Genomic DNA, 27,488 nt, shown 5'->3' on the forward strand with positions numbered 1-27,488 from the left:
AGAAAGCTTCAGTTTGGTAAGGAAACTAAAGCAAGATGAACAGAGTCACATGTCCCAAGACCTGCTCTCATCAGCTATCCTTCCAAACAGTCTGGCAGCACTGAGTCAGACTTCCTGGGTTCAACCCCACCTCCCTCACAAACTGATCCTGTGACCCTGGGCAAGTCACTGAAGCTCAGCTGTAAAATGGGGGATAGCAGAGGAATGGTACCTAGTTCATGGGGCTGCTGGGAGGATTAAACATATTAATACCTGTAAATCACTTAGAACATCATTAAGATCAGAGCACAGATTAAGCAACGCATAAATGTCACCTGTTACTATTACTAATTATTCCACACAGCAAGACCACATAACAAGTATATTTATACCCAAAGTTCTCTTCTGGAAGGTGACCCCTGTTTGCATTAGAGACCTTACCTTCTGCCGTGGTTGGTTAGGAGCAGAAACCACTACTGTGTTGCAGATTGCCAACGCAATAAAGAAGTCGATGATGTACAGAGCCTCCAGGGGTGGGTCTTGGGTGGTCTCATCCAGTGAGGCCAAAAGCTGGGGTGTGATCTGACTAAACTTGTCCAAGAGCCTTGTGTCTGGTACCACGTCAGTTTCCTGAAAAATCCAGCAAGACACAGTGTTGTTACAACAAGCACCTAAAAGTGTGAGATGGCTAAAGTACATGAGATAATGAGTGAGATGCAACCAGCACAACAGAAACCCACATGATGCAATGTTCCTTTCCCTTCTCAAATGACACACTCATCTTCAGACAGGTTACCAGGCTCACAATAGGTTCTAAAGGGCCCGGTTTTCTGGTGTCACGAAGCATTCTTAAATTTCTATCTAAACACATCAACATCTACTGTTCTGTGATATGTGACTTAGCAAAATTTGAGTCTTGTTGAGGTTGATGGAGTTCATAGGCACTGGTAACGTGATGGCCGTTCATTAATGAGTCACAATATTTCCTCACGAGTCTCACACATAGTAACGCTGTGCCATGCCTGTGCTGGCCCTCAGTTACTCAGAGAACCACCCTTTCCTCAAGGATCTTCTTGCCAAAGTCAGCAGAAGAAAGTGGCAAAGTCTAACACTTCTCTCTCGCTTGATGCTTGGGAAGCTTATTGCGTGGTGTCGGTGAAGACCTGTGATCATACTGTCATCTAGTGAGTGAGAGACGCCATGAGTTGGAGCAACATTTCCAGAGGCATCCTTCTCAGAACGTTTATAGATATCAAACAAAACCCCAAAGAGTTCCATACTGGAATACGTTTAAGAAATGTTTCAACAGGTCGCTTTACTGCAGCACCTCTAAGAGCATTTAATGGGTACCAGGAAATCTCCAAGAAGCAGCTAGTATGCACAGACTTCTCCCAATTTTTTTTTTTTCAGAGACATTTATTCTCAGGAACATGATTAGTAGTTGGAGACCTCAGAAGCAAATAGTGTTTTCATTGTAGCAATGATCTCCACCTTGACTAATAACTGGCTTCAGGACATGAGGACCCTACTGCAATTTGAAGTCAATCTAAGACTGATGAAAGATTTATAATTTCTGTCTTTGTGAAAAATGCTATGGACCTGAGTCAATCTAATATGTCATTCGGAGAATTTATGAACCTGTGTGTGACCAGGAGAATTGAAAAAGAGATACTGGAGCTGACCAAAGCTGGGGCTCTGGTCAGCAACAATGTGCTTATAAGAAGTATCGTCAGAAGAAATCTGAGAAACTCAGGACCATACAAGATCCCAAAAGCATCATAAAATAATATATAAAAGAAGAGCCCAGAAGAAGATTTAAGGAAAGATCCGTATCAGAATGAGGCTGTGGGGATAGAACATTCCTCCCCTTTAGTTGGTGACTCTAAAATAAGTTAATCCCTAGTGACTAAGATATTTCGTTGCTGAATTGAGGAGAGTGTATAGAGTTATCACATGCAATTCTTACCTGTAAGACCACAGGTGTTTTTCCTAAGATCTAAATCTTCCTCATGGAGACATTTTATTACAAAATCAACTTTTGCTCTTTCTTCCTGTGATGCATAGCTCTGCCTTCTCTGAAGTCCTATTACCCCAAGACCCAGGCCCACACCATCCTGCTTTAGATGATCGCATGTGTATGTACTTCTCTCCCCAAAGTCTGTAGCTCCTTTAAAGGAAAGACCTTATCTTATAGGTTTCTGGATCCCTAACTCAGTACCTGGCACATGGACAAGCTTATTGTCGTACGTTACCATCAAATACTTGCTGGGTTTATCCTCCATCAAGAAAGGGGCAGAGAAACATTAAGAAAATGTTACTCTTTAGAAAACAAATCCATAAACCGCTCCCATTTGGCCTTAAAGAGACATTTTTATTTTTTTCCTAATGCAGGGAAAATGTATCCTCCTAACCAGAATACCGAGCACAATGTGGACCACTTCCCATAATTAAATTAAGCCTTATCTGTTTCATGGTGGGAGTCCAGCATCTTTGTCCTCATCTTAGGTAACACCTAGCTATTTGAAATTTTAGGTTTGCCACCATCATTCATATTATCCCTTTCTACCAGGCTGCAGACTTCACATTCTCCTTCCTCCCTGTCATCCTCCCTCCCCTTTCTTTCTTTTTTTACCCCAATACAAATCAGAATTAAATAATCAAACACTGGCCAAGACTCCTCTCTGCTCTCTCAGACTGTCAGACAAAGCTTTTGGGTCGCCTTACTATATAATGAATATTAAGTTTGTTTTAAAACTGGAGTGATCAGGACGCACTTTAATTGTTTAGGCAAAATCTAAAACGCCCAAGGCTTAGTAAGGGACAAAGATACTGTGCGCGTGAGAGAGCGAGCTGACTGAGCTCTAACACCGCGCCCCGCTCCTCCCCTACTTCTACCTGTCCCCGGACAGGTACACCTGTTTTTATTTCATTTCCCACCACCACCTTCACTCCAGTCTTAGGGACTCACGCCTCCATCTGGACAACTTTGACTTAAATATAGACACACAACTGTCTTCTTCCTCAGATTCCTAAATACCACAGACCTGAAGGAAAAAGACAAAGGCCAATACCCACCATGGACAGCTCCTCTTCTACATGACGTCCTCCCCAGCCCTGCGGTTCCAAGCCTGTGCACACGCTACATGCTGTCTGCCCCAGTGCTCTTCCTTCTTTTTCTGTAAACCCCTACTCATTAGTTTAATCATAAATCAAGCTTTACCTCTTTTGTGCAGCCTTTTTTCATCCCTCCTCATCACTTAGAGTTGATCACTCGCTTCTGTGTCCTTTCCATACTCTGGATTTACTAGCATGACTGCATCTTTAATGCAGGATTATCTTTACTTACTAATATATCCTCTACCCAGAACAAAGCTGAGGAATGGGGGCATGTCTTATTCATTTTGTATCCCAGTGTCTAGTACTGTGTCACTGTCTTCTGCTAATTGAGTAACTGACTCACTCATTCCATAAGTATTTATTGTTGATCTGTGGCGTCAGGCACTCCTCAAGGAGAGAGGGGTGCACAGAACAGATGGGATTCTGGGTATATGGAATTCGTATTTTAGGTGGGGGAGACTGCAGATCCAAAACACTAACCTATCAACAAATAGGTAAGATGCTTCTAGAGTGAGACAGGAGTTGGGAGGATGGAATGTACTTTGGATTAGTGAGCAGTAAGGTTTACTAAGGAGGTGACACCTGAGCTAAGAAAAGCCCTGGATGACTGGTGGTGAAATGATCGTCCTAGTTGCTGAAATTGCACATCTGTTGGAACTTTGAAAAGAGCCAGATTCCTCTCAAGCCCTTTCCAGGACAAATGAGATCCCCGGGGTCTACTGAGATCACATCTCTACTAGGAGATTCATACACAAATTCAATATAGAAACACAAAGGCTCCCCAAGGCTAATTCGTTCTTGTTATGTCACCCATTTCAAGAGGTCACCAACTGGTTATCAATCTCATGGCTGGGGAATCCTCATCTTGGCAAAACACAATAGTTAATGAAATGTGGAGAGCAGGGGAGGTAGCTGAAATTTTATAGAAGCAACTTTAAGTACAGCCAAACTTTGACTTCTGATTCTTTCACACAAGTATTTTCCTCTTTCCCATCTCCTACATGGCCCTCTCTCTCTTCTCCTCCTTGGGATTCAAGAACACACCCTGTTGAGCTCTCATATGGAACTATTAGAAAAATGACCTTCTGAGGACTAGGAATGGGGAAGAGGACACAGGTTTGGTGGGATTTGGGGGAAGATTACAAAGAGATAAAAAAAGGCCTTGAGGATACCAAAAGGCCTTTGAATTTCCCTATCAATCAGATATACTTACCTGTCTATGAGATACCTCCGGTAAGGTTTGCTGGTTCTGAGAGGGAGCCATGATCCTCAAACCAAGGCAGCCTTTTCCAGGCTCACACATGATCAATCCTGATCAGAAATATTATGTTTTTTCAGAAGTGACATACTCTTTCTCAACACTGAATTCTCTCCAGAATTAGGAAGCTGGAATGTGTGGCAATCACACTGACCTGCAATTATGCAGTCTCTTCCCAGCTAGAAAAGACAGCGGTGTTTGGCTCTATTCTAATCAGAAGGTTGTTCCTTCCTTATTCACCGTGGACATACGAGATTCAAGTCACGCATTCACACTTACAATGGGGCTACTGAAAGCAGCCTGTCTGGAATGAGGCCCTTCACTGGCTCCTTCTCCATTTCCTGAAGCAGAACAGCTCCCAGTGAGATGATTTGAGGATTTACTTCCCAAAGGCCCATTATGAACTGTCCTGCAGCTGGGGGCCCTTGGTTTCACCATACTGACGAGGGAGCCACTGGGAGGGCCTGCAGCATCTTCATCTTCAGAGACAGCTTCCTGATAGGACTCCAACCTCCTGGCTGAGGGATAAAAATCACCCTGGGTCACTACCTGAGAAGGATCACTTGAAAGTTGAATACATCAGGCATTTACTATTTCTCACCATCTCCTCCCTTTTTAAAGTTGGCCTTCAAACTCCTCCAATACTCACAGTTAATGCACTTACCTTACGGAGAAAAGTAGAAGCAATCAGAGAGGAACGCCCTTCTTTTTCCATTATCGAATCTACCAGCCTATCTGCACTGTACCAAACTCTGTGTCCCTCCCACTACTACGGATAAAGCTTCGAATGTCAAACCCTCTGCTTGTGATCTGGGTCCCGGCTCCAGCGTTCTCAAGGGCTTCACCCTCACCACTCTCCCCTCTCTCACATACACCAATACCTCCTCGATGGATCTCAATGCTTTCTGTCCCCGTCTCTGCACTGACACTGCTCTTGTCAAGGCTGTCAACGAGCTCTGTGTTACTGACACCACTGAGTGCCTCTGTTTGTATCTTAGACGAACTCTTAGCAATAGCCAACATTCTCTTCTTAAAATGTCCCCTTCTGGTTTCTTGTACACTACGTATACCTGTTTTTCTTCCTACTTGAGTGCTACTGCATCTTAGTTTTTCTATCTGTCTCTTCTTCTCCTCAGCTCTCAAATATTGGACTGCTGCAGGAGCTCCTTCCCTTCCCAACTACGTCCTTTTCTTTGGTGATGTCATTTGGTCTCACCTTTGAAATTTCATCTCTGTGCACATGATCGCCAAACCTGTTCCTTCAACTTTGACCCCTCATTAGAATCTAGATGCATATATCCAACTCTCTGCTTGACACTTCCAGTTGGATATCGGGGAGGCTCTTCGAGCAGATACCTGCACGGCTCACTCTCCTACCTCCTTCAAGTCTCCTATCGTATCCCTTTGTCAGTGAAGACTTCCCAGATCTAACCACACTATTTATTATACATCCTATCCCACCACTCACCACCATCTACACATCTTTTTATTTTTCGAATCATCTAGTAGAATATAAACTCCAAAAGTACAGAGAGTTTTGTCTTTTGTCAATACAATATTCCTAGAGCCCAAAACAATGGTTGATAGCTACTCAATAAACACCCGTTGAATAAATAAATAATGGACATCTTAAATTTGATACGGTAAATGCAGGGTGCTCCCTCTCCTCCCCCAACCCTTCAAACCTACTTTTTCTTTGGTCTTTCTCATCTTTGCAAATGGCATCTAAATATCTACCTAGTTATTTATACCAAAAAATCTAGGATTCTCCTTGATTTGTCTTTTCTTCCCTACCCCCATTTTTAAAGCATCACTAGTAACTGTCTATTATTCATGCCAAATATATCCCAAGTATCTCAACTTCTCTCCATCTCCATCACCTTAATCCAAGCCATCATCTCTCAATTTGACCAGAGCAATAGCCTCATAACTAGTCTCCCTGCCCCTCTGCAATCCGCTCCTCAAATGGTAGCTAGAGAGATCTTCCTAAAAGATACAGCAGATCAGACCACTCCCTGCACACAACTTTTCAGTGGCTACGTAATTCTCTTAGAATAAAATCTGAACTCCTTATCCTGGCTTATAGAACTCAAAGCGATCTGGCCTCTACTGACCTAACTTTCTTGCCCCTCCTTTTCTGCATTTCCACTAAAATCCCAGCCTCACTGGCCTTTCTTTCTTTATTCTGAAAATTGTCAAGCTCATTTCAGTCCTAGGGCCTCTCTACTAGCTGCTGCCTTTGACTGGAAGGCTTTTTCCTCTGAATTTAAAGATCATGCCATTCAGATCTAGGCTCTGATATTCCACCTTTGAGAAGACTTGCTCGACCATCTAATCTTTCTATATCTTATCACCACATTTAAATTCTCTGCTAAGCACTTCTCACTATTTAATATTTTTCTTGATTTAAAGTAATTTCTTTGTGATGATTTTCTCCAACAGAAGCTCTGTGAGAACCTGGGCCTTGTTTATCACTATGGCCAGGGTCTATAGTACACTGTAGACAATCAAAAAAATACGCGCTTGTTGGATTGCTAGTTGTCTGTACTCAGTCCAGGTCTAGCTACTAAATAAAGTATGGCTTTCAGCAAGTTAATTTGTAAAATAAAGAATATTTGCATATCCTATTTATTTTAGTAATTTGTGTCTGTATTTTTTAAGGACAAGGAGACTAAGAGGCAACATGAGGTTCTGGGGTCTGGAACTAACTCTTCCAAAGAGTTACGCATTTCAGCAAGTCACTTGCCTTCTCTGGGGCTCTGTTTTCGCAGCGGCAGAATGAACAACGTGGACTCCATGACTTCAATATCTTTTCCAATTCTGCAGTTCTACGAGTGCCATTATAGTCTCTGCCTAAAATATACAGACTGTATCCCTGTATGACTTTTCAGCTTCAAAAACCAATTTACTTATTGTGCCTCAAACATGGTGAAGTTCTCCAGTCTCATCTGTGCCTTTGCTTAAGATACCCATTCTCTTCCTTTGTACTTGCATCAATCCTGAACGTCTTTAATGGGTTAGTTCCCATGCCAGTTCCTCAAGGAAGACCTCTGCAACTGTACTGGCTCTCACCTGTACCACTCATTGATACCACTTCAGAGCATCCATGCGCTACTGAATGTTACTATGTGCCAGGTATTTGTCTCATTTAATCTCTGTCACAATCCTATGAGGTAGATATCATTAATACCCCCATTTTAGAAATAAAGAAATCAAAACTAAGCAACTTTCCCCATCTCACAAAAGTGATACAGTTTTAGATCCAGTTCTGTTAAATTCCACAGCCGACATTCTGAGTCTTCATGCTATACTGTTTCTAAATATAGCCAAAAAAGTTAAGATGCATTATTCCTTATTATTTCACATGGTTAATATCTCCTGCTTGATTTCAATGAGTTTATGTTTTGTACTTTAAATATTTATTATATGAATAATGAGTGAGTGTATTAATAGACGTATGAATAAAATACCCCTAACATCAAGGGAAAGATATGGGGTAGGAAATTAACACTTACTAAGTACCTCTTTTTCATCAAGCACCTTGCTAGGTCCTTTATTTTTAATTTATTATTATTATTATTATTTCCTTCCTTTCTCACATTTCCCTTACTTTGATAACCCTTGGCCACCTGGCCAGGGCTGTTGCCTCTGACTGTGAAGGCTGTGATCAGTCCCTTATATAAACAACTGTATCTAATTATACCTATATATTTTGTTTTCATCTTAAAAATAATGCTATCAGGTAGAAACTCTCACTGCTCCACTTTGCAGCCGAGGAGACTAAGATCCAGAAAGATTAAGTACTCTGACCGTGGTTAAACAGTTAGTTGGGGGCAGAGTTGGGATGTGAATTTAGATTTTCAGGAATCCAAAGTCAGTTTGTATATCCACTACATTATCCGACCTTAGCAGTTACTTGTATATATGTATATACGAGTGATTCTCCACAAGGGGTGAATTTGCACCCCAGCAAACGTTTGGCAATGCCTGTAGACACTTTTGGTTGTTACAGCTGGGGGAGGAGTGCTACCCACATGCAGTGTGCAAAGGCCAAGGATGCTTCTAAACACCATGTCATGCACAGGCCAGCTCCCCCAAGAGAAGTGTTCCAGCCCAAAATGTCAACAGTGCTGAGGCTGATTAATCCTCAAGTAGCTAAAGAAATTTATCAATGATGTGATACCATTTTAAAACAAATAATTAAAATACACACAACATATATAAACATGAAGGCTGTGCTTCAGGCATTTCTCGTGGCCATCATTAAGGAAACCGGCCATCATGCAACGGCGTGGTTAGTGTAAGGCCAGCGAGCTCAGCTGTTAACTGTAGGACAAACCTGCTTAATAAGTAGAACTGTAACAGTGAAATCAAGAAAATATGGAGGAACTCAACTTTCAGTCGCTTTGTGGAGAGCCAGGAGAAGTAAACAGACCAGTAAAGTTATAATGTGACTCAGAAAACAAAGCTACCAGAGCTTTACTTCAGTGGGGAAAAAAGAGAGTTTAAAAACTGGGTACGAGAAGGAAAGGTTTATTATTGTACTGATAAACAAAATCTATCCAAATGATCATGAAGATACTTAGTGAGTCCCTTAAAGTAGATTCCATTTACTTCCAGGAGTGCCTCAGCATAGCACAGGGATTCCTGCCTTCCAGCTCCTAAGAGGGAACATCCGAAGTCTGTGATCTTTCCTCTGTCTTAGGTGGGTACTACATTAGGTACTAGATTAGCCACTTTATTTCTCTTTCTTACTTAATCCCTCATCTGCCTTCTCTTCCATTCTCCTCTTCAAATATCCAGTAAGCTGTTTATGGCCTATTATTTACATGTATTTGATATCTAGAAGAATGAGCATGAGATGATGGAACAAAACATTTATCACCCAGGAAATGTGCTCTCCCAAAGGCCAAAAGCAAAGGTGAACAGCACAGGACACTCAGATAAACTTCTTTCAACTGTTCCATCTGCATATCTTCCATCAAACATTTTGCTATGGACTAATCCCCCGAACATTTCCAGCATTTCAACTTTTGCCTGCTTTTAAACAGCACACTCAAGCTGAGCCTCTTTCAACTGTATCAACCACATATCCCTGATACAAAACCTCTTACTCTAGACTAATTCCTCGTACATTTCTAGCACTCCAAGAATTTCTTGTCCAATATCCTTCAAGCCCTAAACCTTGATCAGTGCAAGTCCACCTCTAAAACTGACTGCCTGAAAATCAAAACAACATGCAGAGAACACTGACTTTAATCATATGACACTTAAAAAGGTATTTTTATGGTTTCATGTCTATCTCCCACATTGGACCATGAGTTCCTCAAAAGACAAGCCTATTTCTTATTTTGACAACAATTATGGCAACAATAATAATAGCAGCTAATACTTATAAAAGAGTTTATTATATGCCATGCTCTAAGTACCTCTACATAACATCTCTCATCCTCTGAACCACCCAGTAAGTAGACACCATTACTGATCCTTACATCGTGGCCCAGAGAAATTATGTAACCTGCCCAGGGTCACACAGCTTGTAGGCAGTGAATATGAGAATCAGATTCAGAAGGCCTGTTTCTAATATCCTTGTTCTTGGAAACTACTAAATGCTTCCACCATGTACATCAGATTCACCAACTGTGCATCACAAAGACACTCTGCAGGCAAATCCAAATTAAGGGACATTCTACAAAATCCCTGAATAGTGCTCCTTAGAACTCTTAAGGTCATCCAAAAAAAGGGAAAGTCTGAGAAACTGTCAAATCGAGAGGCACCTAAATGATGACTAAGTTTTATGTGGTTTCCTGGATGGGATCCTGGGACAGAAGAAATCTATCAGGTAAAAACCAAGGAAATCTGAATAAAGTATGGATTTCAGTTAATAATGATGTATCAGCATTGGTTTATTACTTATGACAAATGTATCTTAAGACTAATGTAAGATGTTAATGATGGGAAACTGGGCAAGGGAGTGTTCTGGAACTCTCAAAAAGAACTTTGTAACTTTTCTGTAAATCTAAAACTATTCTAAACTAAAAAGTATATTATTAAAAAGCCATTATCTTTCAGTAATCTTTTAAAGGAGTTTTTATGAAATTTTTAATATGCCTGTAAGTCACCTGGGGATATTGTTAAATGAAGATTTTAATTGGAATTTTAACGAGGGGCCTGAGATTCTGCATTTCTAATACATGCCTGGGTGTTGATGACGCTTAGTCCATGGACCAAATTTCTACGTTGTGAGGTTTTAAAACAAGAAATGATGTCGTCTGATGTGTTTAGTTCAACTGCAAACAGGTAAGGGGTTATTTCCCAGCAGCATTTTTTTTTAATGGAAACATCTCCTAGGCAGTTCTTTTGCCAGAATATCCTAAGGGCTGAACTAATTTCCACTGTAGTGGAAACAATGTCTCAGGGTTAAGTTCTGTGGAGAACTGGCTCCTATCATGACCTCCTTCAGCATTCAGAGTGTGTGTGTGTGCGCGCGCACAATGCTCGTGTGTTTGTGTACATATGCTTGTTTTTCAACCACTATAGACAAGAGGTCAGGAGCTCTGGATGCATGCATGGTACAGAGGTGTTCACAGGCAAAGCAAGCACCTCTTGGAGCAGGGGGGGTAACACTCCCTGTTTCACACACAGGTATCTCATCAATGATACTTCAGTGTGGGTGGCATTTGATTCTCAGTCTCGGTATCTTCTCTACAGGAGGGACCACAGAAGAGAAGTCCTTCCTGGGAAGAAGCGTGTATATTCAGGGACTTTCTAAGAGGGCTAATAGCAGCCCTCTCCCATGCTACAGATGCAGTATATAAAATCCCAGAAATACAAAAAACACAATTCAGTGCTTCCCACCATATATTCTGTGCAACATTACTACTAGAAGACACTTCTCAAATATAGGTATCCATAGTCAGATACTTTTGGAAAACATTAATCTCACAAACGGACGTGGAGGTTTAGCTACAGTGATGTTCACTGCAGCAGTGTTTACCACCACCAATGACTGCAGACAACCTAAGCTAATGGTGGATTAGTTACATACATTTTGGCAATTATTACAATGTAATACAGCAAAACTACTAGAAAAATAAGGAGAGAAGGGGAATGCGATTATGATAAAGTCTTAAGAAAAATGATCATGAAAGTAAAAGCATGCTGATTTTTGTTTAAAAGGCATATATATATTAATGTGTACAGAAAAAGAGACTTAAAAAAGGCACTAAAGTGTTAACAGTGGCCCACTCTGGTGGGGTTATTAATAGCACTTAAATTTTCCTCTTTTGGCTTATCTAAAATTTTCTATAATAATACATTTGTAATAAAAATGCAATAAAGAAGATGAATCAATGCAGAATATCATATCCAATATGACTTATGATTTTTCACATTTGTATAGTGATTATATGATAAATCTTCAACATTTTATCCCTCATACTCATAAGTAACAACAAAAGCTGGCTTAAAAATATATGTACCTAAGAGAAAATATAGTATAATAAATATTTAATTTGGGGCAGGGTGGATGTCTAAGTTTAACACTACTGGCAGAAATCATAATATTCATAACCTTAATAATAGTCATAATTGACAAGACTGACTTAATAAAAATGCAAAACTCCTCATAAGAGACACCCTAAGCAAAGTTAAGAGGCTGTGGTAGACAGAATTCTAAGGTGGTCCCCAAGATTCCCGGCCCATGCCTGGTGTACATACCTTGTGAGTATGACAGCATCTCACTTCTGTGACGGTTACATGATGTCACACGGGAAAGGAGGAAGGATCTGGCAGGTGTAATCAAGTCCCTACCCAGCTGAATCTGAGTTAATGTAAAAGAAGACCCACCTAAGTAGATGTGACCTCGTCAGGTAAAAAGAGGTGTCAAGACTTCCATAAAGTAAGAGAGGCAATGCTAGAGATTCCACCACTGGCCTTGAAGAAGTGAACCACCATGCTGTGGTGAGACCACACGGCAAGGAACAGTGGGCCACTGCTATGAGCTCAGAACAGCCCCAGGCTGACAGCCAGCAAGAAAGCACGGACTTCAGTCCTACGGCCTCAAGACTCCGACAACCCCAAAACCAGGGAACTAAGAAGAGGACCCTGAGCCTCAGATAAGATCACAGCCCTGACCAGCACCTTAGATTTCAGCCTGGTGAGAGGCTCTGAGAGGACAGGGCCACCTGCACCCTGAATCCTGAGCCACAGGAGCTGTGGGATGGTATATTTGTGTTGTCTGAAGCCACTAAATTTGTGGTAATTTGTTATGCACCAGTAGAAAACTAATACAGTGATAAATGACAAACCAGGAATATATTTGCTACATATAAAGGAAAAGAATAATATCAAGGTTAATACTGAAATTATTTATCAGCCAGTTCAATACAAGTGCACCGAGGAAAACGGACACTGGCCACAGACAACCTAGACCGGGGCACACAAACAGAACATCAGCCCGGCCTTAATAGATAAAACCATCCTACAGATTCCTAAGAATAAGAAAACCTCATTTGTAAAATAGGAAGATGTGACCACTTTACCAAGGAAATTCAAATGGCCAATAAACATAAAAAGTTACACATCTCATTACTAATAAGAGAAAAATTAAGACAATGAAGTGCTAACTGTGTCTACAAAACTCACACAAATTAAAAAGGGTAACTTCATCCCATTATGGCTGGGTGGGAAAAATAGGTATTATTTTTCTGGGTTGTGAGAATGTAAATTAGCACAGTATTTTAGAGATAAATTCTGTAGGAAATTTGGATCTAGCAAATTTGGATCTAGACCTCTGGGTCTAGCAATACCAATTCTAGACAAGTACATTATAAAACTAACTGCACAAATATGTACATACAAAAATGCATATTGCATGATGAATTTTATTTTGTATATCACAATTTTTAACCCTGTCTATCTTCTTGTCTTAAACTCAAAGCTACATAAGATCAAGGACTCATGCTACACATTAGGAGTTCACAAAATAGTTGCTGAATGAATAAGTGACGTTCATTCTAAGTACTGTTACAATAGCAAACTAAACTTGACCACATACAATGCAATACCATGCATCTAATGTTAAGTCATGGACTGACCTGGAAAAAAGCCCATGAGACATCGTTGAATAAAAAAGCAAATTGCAAAGCAATACTATAACATGTTATAACTTATCAAAGAGAAATGTGCAAATATTATGTTCACCTCTACAGGAGGAATATGCATAAAGAAACGGATGGTTCTGTCTCCTCAAATTATTAATGGTGGTTAACCTCTAAGTTAATTTGTCTTGGACCCTTTTCAGAATTAATTCCATAGGAGTACACTTACTTTTATAAACAATAAAATTAATGAAATTCTTTTTTTAAAGAAAACTTTCAATTTATATATTTACTTCCTTAGCCTCAGAAGGTCAGCTCATCTTATTTCGTCTTAAATTAGACATTCTTAGTCAAAAACCAATGGATAACCATGGGCTGAATGATGGGGTAACAGAGAGACTGTCATCCCTTTGGCATTATTTTCAAAATATTTTTCAGGGATATGGTCCATACAATTTCATTTGATTCTGAAAAGTATCAGCAATGTAATATCATTGTCACCATATCCAACCCCCAACCTACAAAAGGAACGGCAATTTACTTTCCTTTTAGAGAAATCAGGGGAGGAAAAAAGAAAGAAAAAGAAAAGAAACCATGGCAGTAGACTCTTTGACCTACTCTTTTTACCTACTAACTTTTTTTTGTGTATATATATATATATATATATTTTTTTTTTTTTTTTTTTTACTGAAGAAGGGGGTAGGAAGGGATAAATTGGGAGTTTGAAATTTGCAGATACTAACTACTATATATAATAAACAGATAAACAACAAGTTCATACTGTATAACACAGGGAACTATATGCAATATTTTAAAGGGACAACAATGAAGCTTATTGCCCATTTGGAGGAGTTAAGTACCCAATTATTAAACATAGCACTTCTATGCCAGAATTACCAAATCTTTAAGTAGGTGCAACAATGACCAATCTTAAGGCTAGTTTTCTCAGAAACCCAACACTTACCATTTTCTTCATGGCAGTAATCAAAACCTGCCACACTACAGCTTCGAAAAACCATCTTATTCTCAGTGAGGGTTCCTGTCTTATCAGAAAAGAGGTATTGAATCTGTCCAAGATCCTCAGTGATGTTCAGGGCTCGGCACTGAATAGTAGAATCCATTTTCTCGTTGTAGAAATCCACATCGTTCTGAATAAAGTATATTTGTCCAAGCTTCACAATTTCAATGGAAACGTAGAGAGAAATGGGAATCAAGACCTAAGAAGAACCAATTTAAAAACTGTTAAAGGGGAAAAGAAAGGATGATAAACCAAATGTAGCTGGATAAGTCGCAAAGATATTAAAATTCTGTCATAAGCCCAAGAGAAATTACCTGTAACAAAATGATCATGGTCCAAAACATATAGAATCCTGCCAACAATGGCGATATGACATGTCCATCAGGATCAGGGATATTGAAAAAGGGTATGTGTTCATATCGGCTCAGCCAGATTCCGTGACCTTTCAAAAAACACAGACATCAAAAGGATGCTACATATACACTATGCAAATACAGAACTTTATTTCTAAAGAAAGCGGGATAAGAGTATTTACTTTGGCTGAACACCAAGTGTTTGTTTTGAGAAATAAATTCAAATTAAAAAGGCTGCACATTCTTCTGTCTCAGTCTCTCTCTTTACACCTCTTCCTAGGTCCCTTTAGTACTGTGACTACATGTAACTGGATATAATCAATATTAATGCTTTTCAGGTTGGAGAATGAGAGAGATGAAGATGTGAAGAAAGCATTATTGGCAAATAAAACCTTCACAGAAGTCAAACTTAAACTCATAAATATCATTTTGAAAATAAAACACATTTAAATTAATATCTTGCTGAAAAGATGTCAGGAAATAATCAAATTCTACCTACCCAATGCACCAGTTAAACACATTATAACCAAAAGCAGGATACACCAGAGGACGTCTGTATTTGCTCTTCTCTCTAATTTGCTCCGCTTATACCTTGGCCCACTGTTGTTCAGCATTGCTTTGGTTTCATGGCCTATATGGGTAACACAGTATGCCAGAAAATGTGCAAGTTAAAGCCAGGTAGCAAACATCGTCTTTTAAAAACTCTCCAGTAGACAATCTGATAAAAAGCAGTCACATAACATATTTTGTTAATTTAGTTTGCTTTCGTGATCCATTTAGAAAAACAGAAACCAAAGACTAGGGTTTCCTTTTCTGCTTCTGGAAATTGTATTTTGAGTAAACAGGAAAAGTTAACTTGCAGAAAAGCCCAGAGGAGACAGTGGTGAAAAGTCAGTAACCAACCTGCATAAACCACGATGCCCATGACAGCTTCCGTGTTTCTGATGGTGCATCCTCTAAGTAATAAATTCTCTTTACTGAGACCCACACGTTCTTTGTTAGAATGTTCTCTGTAAGAAAGACAGCATACAGATTTATTTTTAAACAGCAAAAATGGGAATGTAAAAATAAAAATCACGATTTTTGAGTTTTCCTGATTGGAGTATGAGGTTAGGCAGTTCACAGGAAAAGTTTCAAATCTCTGATGCATTGTTTTTGTTATTTCAGGGAAAAAGATGCAAAGGATTTCTAACTCTGTTTTCTATTATTCATTGTTTCTCAACTTCTAGTCCTACAGATCTAAAAAATACTCGAAATAAACTGCTTTTTTAGCAGAAATTGTATTTTGGGGTAACTTAATAGCTGATGAGGGAAAAGTTCTTGATGGAATTAGAAAATTACCCTTTTCAATCCAGCTGAAATCAACGACCATCAATGATGATCAGCGGCTGCTAAAACCGTTTGGTGGAAGGCTGGTGGGGAACTTACGATGAAAGCATGAGGCTGACGACACCAATCTTAACAGAACTACCAATGGACAAGGGGACATCCTGGGCCTCCACATGGTAAGGGATAGAAAATGACCATCTCCTTGGGAACCTAATCAAGCCTTTATAAGGGCAAATCAGACTAGGGTCTGTAGCACCAGGGGACCTGTGAAGCCTTTGAAATTGTATGCAGTATTTCCCTGTGTGTGTCTATGTATGCAGATGCATATACACTTGTCATTTTCTAGGACAGAAACCATTTGTTTCATAAGATTCTGAAAGTGCCTCTGGGCAGTTTTCAGGAAGTAAGGCCAGAAAAACATGTTAGCCACCACTACAAGGATGCAGTCGGCCAAATCTACCAAATCTGCAGTGGTAACCTTTGTAGGCAAAATGACCTGGTTTATTCAACAAATGAGTAGCATGGGGGGGGTGCAAAAGGACAGGGTGGGGGACTTGACACAGGAAAGATGCTCAGCTAGATCTAGAATGTGATGAATTCTACAAGTTACATGATCCAATTTCTTAGGAGGGGAAATTTAGGGACCGATCAACCAAATGCAACACGCAGAACTTTGTTTTGATTCTGGTTAGAATATACTGAAGAAAAAAAATTTTTTGAGAAATTTGAACAAAGACTAGGTATTAGTGCTATCAAGAAACTTCTTAATTTAGTTAGATGTGATAATGATGTTGTGACTATGTTTTTTTTTAATGTCCTTTTCTGCTACTCCTATACTCATAGTGAAGTACTTACTGTAAAATGATGTTATGTAGGGATGTGGAAGGAAGTGGGAAGATAACTGAAACAAAGTTGGCAAAATTATGAAATAGTTAAAACTGGGTGAGGGCCTAGGGGTGTTCATTATACTTTTCTCCCTGCTTCCACATGTTTCAAATCTTCTGTAATAAACATTTTTAAAATTGTCAAAGCAATTGTTTGATTAAATTACTACAGTGGCAAAAAATACAAACTGATTGGAAAAAAATTTTAAATGAGCAAAAAGTATTTCACATATTTTGTGAAAATGCATTATTAATTTCAGCATTAAAATTAGTTTTTCAAGCAATATACTTCAGTCTATAAGTTGTTTCTTCTTTGTACATATAGAAAAATTGTCACTGTATTTGCCATCCTTGCTACCTGGAATTAGAAGAAAAAGAAAATAAAAGCTCTTCAAAGAAGGTTTCATACCACAAAGGAGGAGAAAAATAGGTTTGTCATTTCACTCCTCTAACTTGTAAAGCACTCTCTTCTAAGACGTGTGTGTTTACATTCCTTCAAATATATGGGTTTATGTACAGAGAGGCAACCACAGGGTCATAGAACTAGCAGTGTCCTTGAGTTTAATTCTACTTCCTGGATTTACAGATGAGGAAATTAAATCCCAACATTCACATTCCCATGTACCATTCCCAAGCAAGCATCACACAATCCTCATTAATAGAGCATGTGTTATCCCTAGCACTTTATAGGAACAGATATAACATACAGAAGCATCAGTTCCAAAGTTCCTTAGTGCATCAAGGTTTTTCACCCTGGGATCCTTATGTTTCACCATTACATCACTCTAGGTTACCATCATTACATCAAAGCCTAGCTGTTATCTTGATTGCACCTGCTCCAAACTCTCAATACATCCTGCACTTGATGGGTGTGTATTTGGCACTTAGGGCGTGGGATTCTATGTGAGACACTGACTGTCCACGGAGCTCTTAACCATTCAAGAGCCTACATAACATCCACCGTGTGCCCAGCACTCTGACCCAGATGCTGAGGACAGAAAAGCAAACTTACACAGTCTTGGCTCCTGTGGTCTAAGAGGAGGTGACTGATAACAGAAATATATAAGTGTAATAAAAATTTTACTACATCTACTATGATAGATATCTGATATTCAGAATACAAAGTGGGCACAAATAGGGAAGGTCAGAGTAAGATTAGCGAAGCCATCAAAATCCCATCAAGAGTGGGCTTGAGCATCTCAATTTTTGCTGATTTTAAAGAGAATAGACCACACATTGGGGAAACGGTAAGGAGCTAGTTCAGCAGATAAAAGTAATTCCACAAAAAATTACTGTACCCACCTGGGCTGATTCTACTAACTTTACATGCTCTGAGTCAGATTCTGTGCAGAGATCTATGTTCCAAATCACACAGTGATAGACTGAGTTCCTCCCTATTCCTTCCTGTCTATAATTGTGCTAGAAGCAAGTATGATCTTCTTAGGGGAGTCAGTTTCCAGTGATGGGTGGTACAAGCTGGACTGAGGTCCTGAGGTGCCGGTCAAAAATGGCAGCCCCTTAGTCTGACATCCACAAGAGGAAATTTTATAATAATCAGCAGCTGGAAAAATAATACCAGAAAATGACTCATCCTAAGAGATGGCTTACGAGCATGTTTCTGGTGACAGGGGCATCTGCTAACGTCTCTTCATGATCTCACCTCTTTATGATCTACCTTACTGCTCACCTACTCCAAACATATTTAACCACTTATAACTCCACAAATGCACCATGGTCTCAGGCTTCTATGCCATTGCCTGTGTTGCTCCCTTAACCTGGAATATCAGCCATTCTTTCCATTTAGTTGCCTGCCTGGCATCTTCTTATTCTTGATGATTTAATTCTGGCATTCTCTCTTTATGTGGACCAAGCCTGCCCCTTTTCCCATTGCATAGCCCCTGTCCCTGCCCTACCGTCTGCCTGTATCAGGTGCTACTTAAAGATGCTACCACTATGTTCTAAACTTTCTTCCATGATAACTTTTTCTCTAAAATTTAAAGTGTAAAAATGGATATTTTGATGTTTCCCCTGTGAAGCCATCACCACAATCAGGAAAGTGAACATATCCATCATTCCCCAAAGTTTCCTCATGCCTTTTTGTAATCCATTCTTCCCACCTGCCCCCCGATCCCAGGTACCCACTAACCTGCTTTCTATCATTATAAATTAGCTTTCATTTTTGAAGATTATATAAATCAAATCCTATGTATTCTTTTTGGCCTGGCTTCTTCCACTCAACATAATTATTTTGAGATGCATCCACATGGCTGCATGTATTGCTAGTGAATTCCTTTTTGCTGCGGGGTAGTATTCCTTGTATGGATACTCCACCATTTGTTTATCCACTTACCTGTTGATGGATATCTGGATTGTTTCTAGTCTCAGGCTATTACAAGGCTGTTTTGCTTGTTTGTGTACAGATTAGTACATGGATAAATGTTTTCTTTTCTCTTGGGTAACTACTTAGGAGTGGGATGTCCACGTCATATGGTGAATGTGTATTTAACTTTTAAGGAAATTTCCAAACTATTTTCTAAAGTGGTTGCTGCATTTTCCATTCCTACCAACAGTATTGGAGTGTTCCAGTTCCTCTACATTCTTGTGAAGAGTTGGTACAGTAGGTCCTTTTAATTTAGCAGTTGTAGCTCTATGGTTTTAACTTGCATCTTTTCACACAGGTATTTGTCATTTATGTATCTTCTTTGATGAAATGTCTGTTCAATTTTTTTTTTTACCATTTAAAAAGCTGTATTATTTGCCTACTTATTACTGAGTTTTGATATATTCTAAATACAAGTCCTCTATCAGATACATGCACTGCAAATATTCTCCTCCAGTCTGTGACTCATTTTCATTCACTTAGTAATGTCATTTGAAGAGAATAAATTTCTAATTTTGATGAAGCTCTTTTATTTACTTATTTTTGTTCTTCTATGGATTGTGCTTTTGGTGTTATATCTAAGAAATCTTCGCTTAATCCAAGATACCAAAGATCTCCCCTATGTTTTCTTCTAAGTTTTATAATTTCAGGCTTACATTTAAGTACAGGATCCATTTTTAGTTAATTATTTTAAGTGGTGAGAGGTCTGGATTGAGGGTTTGTTTTTTGTTTTTTTTTTTGAGTATGGATGTCTAATTACTGCAGCATCAATTGTTAAAACGACTTAACACTTCTCCACTAAACTGCCTTTGCATCTTGTCAAAAGCCAGTAGTCCCTAAGTGTCTGGGTCGATTTCTGGAGTCTAGAATCTTTTCCAGTGACCTGCTGGTCTACCTTTGTGCCAAAGTGAAGCCAGGCGGTGTTAGCTCTCCACATGTGTTCTTCTTTTTCACAGTAGTTTTAGTTAGATGAGTTCTGTGCATCTCCACATAAATTTTTACAATAAACCTGTCAATTTCTTCAAAAATTATCCTTGCTGGGATTTCAGCTGGGATTACACTGAATCTATAGATCAAGATGAGGAAAAACTGACATCCTAACAATACTGAGTCTTTCAATGTATGTACAACGTATGTCTCTCCATTTAGTTAGCTCTTCGGTTTCTCTCAACAGTGTTCAGTGGTTTTCAGCGTTCAGGTCTTTCACATCTTTTGTCAGATTTATTCTTAAATATTTCATTTTTTCTGATGCTACTATAAATTGATTTTTTAAAAAAATTTCAATATCTGTTCATTGCTAATATACAGAAATATAATTGATTTTTGTACACTGATCTTATTTCCTACAAAATTGCTAACCTCATTTATTAATTCTAGTAGCTTTTTTGTAGATTTCATCAGGTTTTCTACAAAGACCATCATACCATCTATGAATAAAAGACAGTTTTACTTCTTTATTATTTGATGATTTTACTTCCTTTTCTTTCTTGACTACATTAGTCAGAACCTCCAGGAGAGTCTTGAATAAAAGTGGTGAGAGACAATATCCAGGTCTTGTTCCTGATCTGAGGGGAAAAGTGTTTAGTCTTTCAACAATAAGTAGAGTTTTTTTTTAAATAAACACTTTTCATCAGGTTGAGAAATTTCCGTTTTTTATTTTTTCAGTTTGCAAGAATGGAAGTTAGAGTCTTTCAAATGCTTTTTCTATGACCACGAGATTGTCACCTGGTTTTTCTTTTTTTAGTTTGAATACAGGAAATTACATTGCTTGATCTTCTAATGCTAAGCCAAGCCTACATTTTTGGTATAGGTCTCACTGAGTCATTACGTATTATCCTTTTATGTATTGTTGAGTTTGATTTGCTATAATTTTGTGTAAATTTTTTGCATCTGTGTTCATAAGGGATATTAATCTTCCCCTAAATCCCTTCATATTCTCTTGATATCAGGTTAATGGTAACAGGATAATTCTGGTCTCAAAAAATGAGTTAGGAACTTTTTTCTTCTCTACCATTTTCTCACAAGATCACCACTATGAAGTAGGTCTAATTGACTCCTCTTAAAAATCAGGAAGGATCAAAAAGAGTCAGTAACTTGGCTCAAAAAATAGAGCACTTAAGTGGCAGAAGCCAGCCTGAAGTCAGGTAAGACCCTAAATTCTAGCTGCCCTTGGAAAGAGATGTGGATGCCACAGGAAGCCTCCAGAATGAAAACCGTTGTGGCTTTCCATAACTTTTCTTAGATGTGTTTCAAAATCATTGACTAACTTACCAAGTGAACTGTCCACCTGCCACTCTAATTCTAATGGGGTAGAAGGACACCATCCTGTCATGTCACTTAAGCTGTCAGGCCTGTCCAAACACTTCCTTCCAAATAACTAACATGTCCTGGGCTTAACTTTGGAGCTCACATAAGACATCCATACACTTCTGAAAGAAATTCTAGGATTATTTTAAGAACAAGGCTTTGTTGTTGTTTTAAATATATACAAAGGTTAATATTTATCAAATAATTAAAATAAGCCAAATTTATAGGTGGCTTAGCCTTTACTGATTTAACTTGGGTATAAGTACACAACACAAAAGGTTTTTTGTTTTTTTTGGAGTTAAATATAATCAACATACAATTCCATTCACACCCACAATTAGTCATGTATCACTCACAGGAAGCCTCGGAATCTGTTGAGGTCATTGTTTGGACTTTCACATTCTATCCTGCTGGAGAATTTTTCAGGATCAACTTCAGAGTCCTGAAAATATAGTTTTTAAAAATCACAAAACAAAAATTCAAGGTTATATCTTGAGGTTTAAGTGTTTATCCTTTCACCAATTTTTAAAATAACACTAAGGCATTCTTGTCACAAAATTTATGTCACAAATTGCCCAAATGAAGGAAAGTACAGACATAATTATTAATGAATATATGAGATCGTAATGGTCCTAGAACATTAATAAACATCTTCAGGTGATAAGAATGTCTGAATCATATACTGGAATCCATGCAGTTCTCCCTGCAGAAGACAACTTCTTTCTACTCATACAGTGCACACTCTTATCCAGAAGACACTGAAAAGCTGAATATATTTTTGTCGTTATTCTTTAAACCATATAGGTAGTTTCTGAGATTAAGTGTACATATATATGAGTACTCTGATAATGTATACATTTGATCTCAGCAAATTTAAAAAAAATCAAAATATGCTAGATAGCAGTATCTTAAAAAATTCTCTAATAGATCAAAGAGTAATTTTAGAATGCTTCACAAAACCAAAGATTAAATATGCAAAGTGTCTTGACATAAAATAGGCATGGAGAGGGGAGGGTAAAGCTTGGTGGCACAGTGCATGCCTGGCAGGCACGAGGTCCTGATTTCAATCCCCAGTATCACCAGCAAAAACAAAACAAAACAAAACAAAAAAAACAACTAAGTAAACCTAATTACCCACCCCTCCAAAAAAACCTAACTTAACGAAAATAAAAAAAGAAAGAAAATAGGCATGGATTCTATTAGGCACAGTAAGAACAAGCCCCATCAACCTTATCTCATTTCCTTTTTTATATGGTATTTTGGCTAATAAGATAAATGCTATTGATATATCTCAGAATATTTGTATGTATATCAGCAAACATTTGGAAAATGTGAGTTGTATGATCCTATGATTTGATTTGCTAATAATCAATATTTACTGAGTTCTTCTGATGAACTAGAATCTATATGATGCCCTTAAAATATCTTTAATTATTTTCTTCTTCACAACCTTATGAGGTAGGTACTATAATCAGGCCCAATTAACAGATGAAGAGCCACACGTAGAGGATCAGTAATTTGCTGAAGGTCTCAAAACAAGAAGGTGCTAAGAACCAAGATGACAATGGAGGTCATCAGATTCTGGAGAGCTCAGCCTTGACTGAACTCAAAGTTTGCTGATTAATCAACTGGTATCACCCTCAAAGCAGGTCTTCAGTGGTATGTAGCAGAATTCCAAGCTGTATAAGATTTTTACCAATGTTTTAGGTACAAGAATGCTTACAAATGTGGCAATGACAGTAAGCTGAGAAGCGTAATAATCACAGAGGATCTAAAGAATCTCTAGGGAGAAAGATGGACTTACTGTGACAAGATGGAATATACCGAAGATAAGGATGTTAGTACGCTAAAATATTTTTAGTGTATAACATATAAGAAATCTGACTTAATAGCAGTTCAAGTAAAAAAAAAGTTACATTTTAAAATATCTCATCACAGGTGCTTCCAGAGAAAGGGGAGGAAAACCTGTTTTTAGGTGCTATGCATGACGTTTTTATATATACTACTGCACCTGAGTCTTCGCAACAATGCTATTGGGGAGATATCATCATTTCCATTTTAAGATAAAGAAACAGGAATAAAATGTTTAAGAGACCTGCTCAAAGTCACAGAGTAATTAAATGGCAGAGCTGGGATTCATTCAAACTTGTGTTAATATAACTTCAAAGTTCTTGTTTCCCTTACCACATTATGGGGAAGGGTCAGAAGCTCTGTGGAATGAGAAGTTACACAAGTCTTAAAAGGCTTTGGTATGTAAGTCATTGTAGATTTTATGAACAATGACCAATTGATAATACAATGTAACATATAAAAATCCAAGATTAAGAAAAATAAATTAGAAGTTGATCATTTCTATTGCAAAATTAAAATTTTCCAAATTGCAAAATTTGCTAGGTTTCTTAAATTCAGTTCCAAAAATATGATTGCCAGATTGACATGTTTGAACCTTGAAGCCATTATATCTGTTACCTATAAAATATAGCACATCTCGACTGATATTTGGAACCGGATTAAGCCTTCTGGGATTGCATTTTGTAAAGGTAAAAATGAATTTAAAAATCTCTTTTTCTGTGCAGGTGAAAATGAGCTCAGTCATCTTCTGAAAAGAAAACGTTAATGTTACCAGAGGAAAACACATTATTTACCTGCTCTGCATATCCCCGAACCACCTGCCTCTGTTTTAAATTGCTCTCTCCATCAAGACCGGAAGTCTCAATGTGACAGATCCCATCTGGATCAGTGGAAAAGAGTAACACTATATCTGCAGGAATGACCTCGTTACAGGAAAGGCGAATAAAGTCCCCAACGGTAACATCTTTCCAGCATCTGTCGACATATTTTTTCTCTTTCCTGAAGTTGAAAATAAAAGTTTGAAAAGAATATCAAGCCCAAAATACATATATTTTTTAAGAATTTTAAATTGAAATATAGTCAATTTACAACATTGTGTTAATTTCCGGTATATAGCACAGTGATTCATTCATACATATATATATTCCTTTTCACATTATTTTTCATTATAGGCCATTACAAGGTACTGAATATAGTTCCTGTGTTATAGTGTTTTTTTACATTTTAGTATATAATTTAAAGTATGAGGGTGAATTTTAATCCATCAAATGCTAAAAGGGAAAGACAGAGAATTGGTAAAACTTAGATGCCACAACTTGCTTCATCTGAAAATTGAGTTACTAGGCTGCCAAAACATATTTTTCAGTTATTTTTTCCTGTGAGATTTTGAACCATTATGCTATTTGAGTAATCCTGGAATAAAATGAAAATGAACATTGGGCAGGCTTGTTCATGTATGAAGCAATTCCTGTATGCTGTCCTTGGTCAGGTGTCAAGGATCCAAAAGTGTACAAGACGTATCAGCTGCTCTCAGAGAGCTTCCCATGTGGCAGACAGGATGGATAAATTAAAGAAAATTAAAAAAAAATACCCAGACACAACATTTTAAAAATTGTACCACCACATTAACACCTCTAATTATCATTTAACAGAAACACTGTTAGTTAAAACAGTCCTGAGTTGGCTGCAGCTGATCCCCAGGAAGAAGAATGGCAAACTTTAACCCTTTTCAAAGGTGTAGTTTTCCATCTATATATTCAACTCTTTCTAAAGGAAAGACATCAGTTGAGGTTGATTTGCCTTAAACACCTTGCTTCACGTTAAAGTTTCTGCCAAATTTCTCATGCCCTTTCATACCAATGGCATGAATTAGGCTCCACAAAGCATTTTTCTTAGCGTAAAATCAGGAAATTTGTATCATCGAATATTAGTTGTCATTAAAATGTACTTATTTTAAAAGTAAGGATTTATTTTCTATTACATTTCTGAAGCTCAATATTCAAATTCATTGTCAAAAGAACCCTGGGAGATAGTTATAGTCCAAGCTATATGGCCTATATATTAAAAATAAATGTATCATATTAAATAGAAATGACACTCTAAGCTCATATTTGTATAACTTCTCCTATACAGAATAACAGTAGTTATTTCAAGATATATTTAGCTTAAAGGGCTACCTAAGAAGAACATTTTCAGGACACATTCTCCCAAAATATCTAATGCATCTGGTTGAATCCAACTAAAGGAAATCCTTAATTACACATGAGTTTGTTAGTTTATGGAGAAAGGCAAATCAATGGTTTTATCAGTCTTTTTTCCCCCAGTGTTTGTACACACTTGTTCACGCTTCCATGGAGGGAAGTAACAGAGGTAAGATCAAAAAGGTGGGCAGAGGCAGTATTTTGAAGGTTCAGTCCTACTGCCATACCTAGGATCAGGGATTTCATTCCAGAGACGAGGGAAAAATCACTAAAGGTTCACAGAAGGATATGATTCTATTTGTACTTGCTAACTCTCGCTACAGAGTAATGGATGGACTGCTGGGTGGCAGGCTAGTTAGGGATAGGAATGGCCAAGAAACTAGTGGAAAGTTATTGAAATAATTCAAGGGAGGGATGAAGATGGTTAGAATTAAAGTAGTAGCAAAGGATGGATGGAAGGAGGTTAAATCAAGATATGTTTGGGTACTAGAGATAATCAAGTTTTATGTCTTATTACATGCAAAGAAGTTATCAAGGATGGCACTATGGTTTCTAACTTGTATGATGAATGATGCCTTTCACCATGTCCCAGATTTTAGAAGTAACTGGTTGCATCATAGGGAAGATAATAAATTTAGTTTGGAAAGTTTTTATTTGAAGTAGGATATAAAATTGAAGTGGTCCAGCAATTTGAGTATTCTGACTTGAAGTTCATGAGCAGAAATATAAATTTAGAAGTCCTGGGTACGTAGAGGGGAGCTGACACTAGGTAAAAATATGAGATATGACATCAGATAAGGAAAGAGACTTCAAGGTGACAGAGAAGTAAAAGAAGACCCAACAGGAAGTGTTGTCACAAAAATAAAAAAGGAAATTTCTAAAAGGGTGTCATTTGTAAAAAAAAAAAAAAAAAAAAAAAAAAGGCCACAAAGAGGTCATGCCTGTGGTATGTCATTATTAGGATGTCTGCTATCAAGCTGATAGTGTGAAACTGTAGATGGGGAGAGTGAAGAAGGGAGTGAGACCTCCAGTGAATCAGGGAATGATTGGAAGGTAAAGAAGTCAAATATTTCATGAAGTTTAGCTACGAAAGGAATAAAGGGTGAAAGTAGCCACTGCAGTGGAAAGTTGAAGGATAGAAAGATGAAAGAGCTGAGCATGCACATAACATGCAGGGAAGAAGCCATGCAGAAGGCAAGTAGAAGAGAGAGGACAGAGTGGGGGGTGCTGGTTGAGGCTGCGGAGAAGCACCGAGGAACGGAACTAAGAATACAGATGAAGGGATCACTACTACAAGGAGGGAAGTTAATGCTTCCTGTAACGTCTGAAGAGAGGAGGTGAAGACGTGTAAGAAGGAACCGAGATACACTCTTCATGCTTAATGACCTCTACTTTTTCTTTTTTCTTTTTTGAGATGGGTAGCTATATATTTTTATTTATTTAACATTTTTTTTATTGAGTTCTAGTCATTTTACAATGTTGTGTCAAATTCCAGTGTAGAGCACAATTTTTCAGTTATACGTGAACATACATATATTTGTTGTCACATTTTTTTTCACTGTGAGCTACCACGACCTCTACAAATTCCAGTGTAGAGCACAATTTTTCAGTTATACATGAACATACATATATTCGTTGTCACATTTTTTTTTTCACTGTGAGCTACCACGACCTCTACAAATTCCAGTGTAGAGCACAATTTTTCAGTTA

At 38.1% G+C, this 27,488-nt stretch overlaps 1 protein-coding gene across 4 annotated transcripts in view; it reads right to left on the bottom strand.

The window, feature by feature from the left end:
• Window positions 1-27,488, bottom strand: part of ATP10D (ATPase phospholipid transporting 10D (putative)) — an 82,109-nt gene that overhangs the window by 33,607 nt on the left and 21,014 nt on the right. For all 4 annotated transcript variants that reach the window (XM_064486908.1, XM_064486919.1, XM_064486904.1 and 1 more), the window contains exons 4-11: window positions 24,372-24,576; window positions 22,083-22,168; window positions 15,730-15,836; window positions 15,326-15,457; window positions 14,788-14,915; window positions 14,420-14,672; window positions 4,634-4,872; window positions 421-609 (exon numbers count right to left, since the gene is read on the bottom strand). In XM_064486908.1, the coding sequence (XP_064342978.1) occupies window positions 421-609; window positions 4,634-4,872; window positions 14,420-14,672; window positions 14,788-14,915; window positions 15,326-15,457; window positions 15,730-15,836; window positions 22,083-22,168; window positions 24,372-24,576 (1,339 nt within the window). The remainder of the gene's footprint in view (window positions 1-420; window positions 610-4,633; window positions 4,873-14,419; window positions 14,673-14,787; window positions 14,916-15,325; window positions 15,458-15,729; window positions 15,837-22,082; window positions 22,169-24,371; window positions 24,577-27,488) is intronic.

The sequence above is a fragment of the Camelus dromedarius genome, chromosome 1, assembly GCF_036321535.1.
Source record: "Camelus dromedarius isolate mCamDro1 chromosome 1, mCamDro1.pat, whole genome shotgun sequence".
Taxonomy (NCBI): domain Eukaryota; kingdom Metazoa; phylum Chordata; class Mammalia; order Artiodactyla; family Camelidae; genus Camelus; species Camelus dromedarius.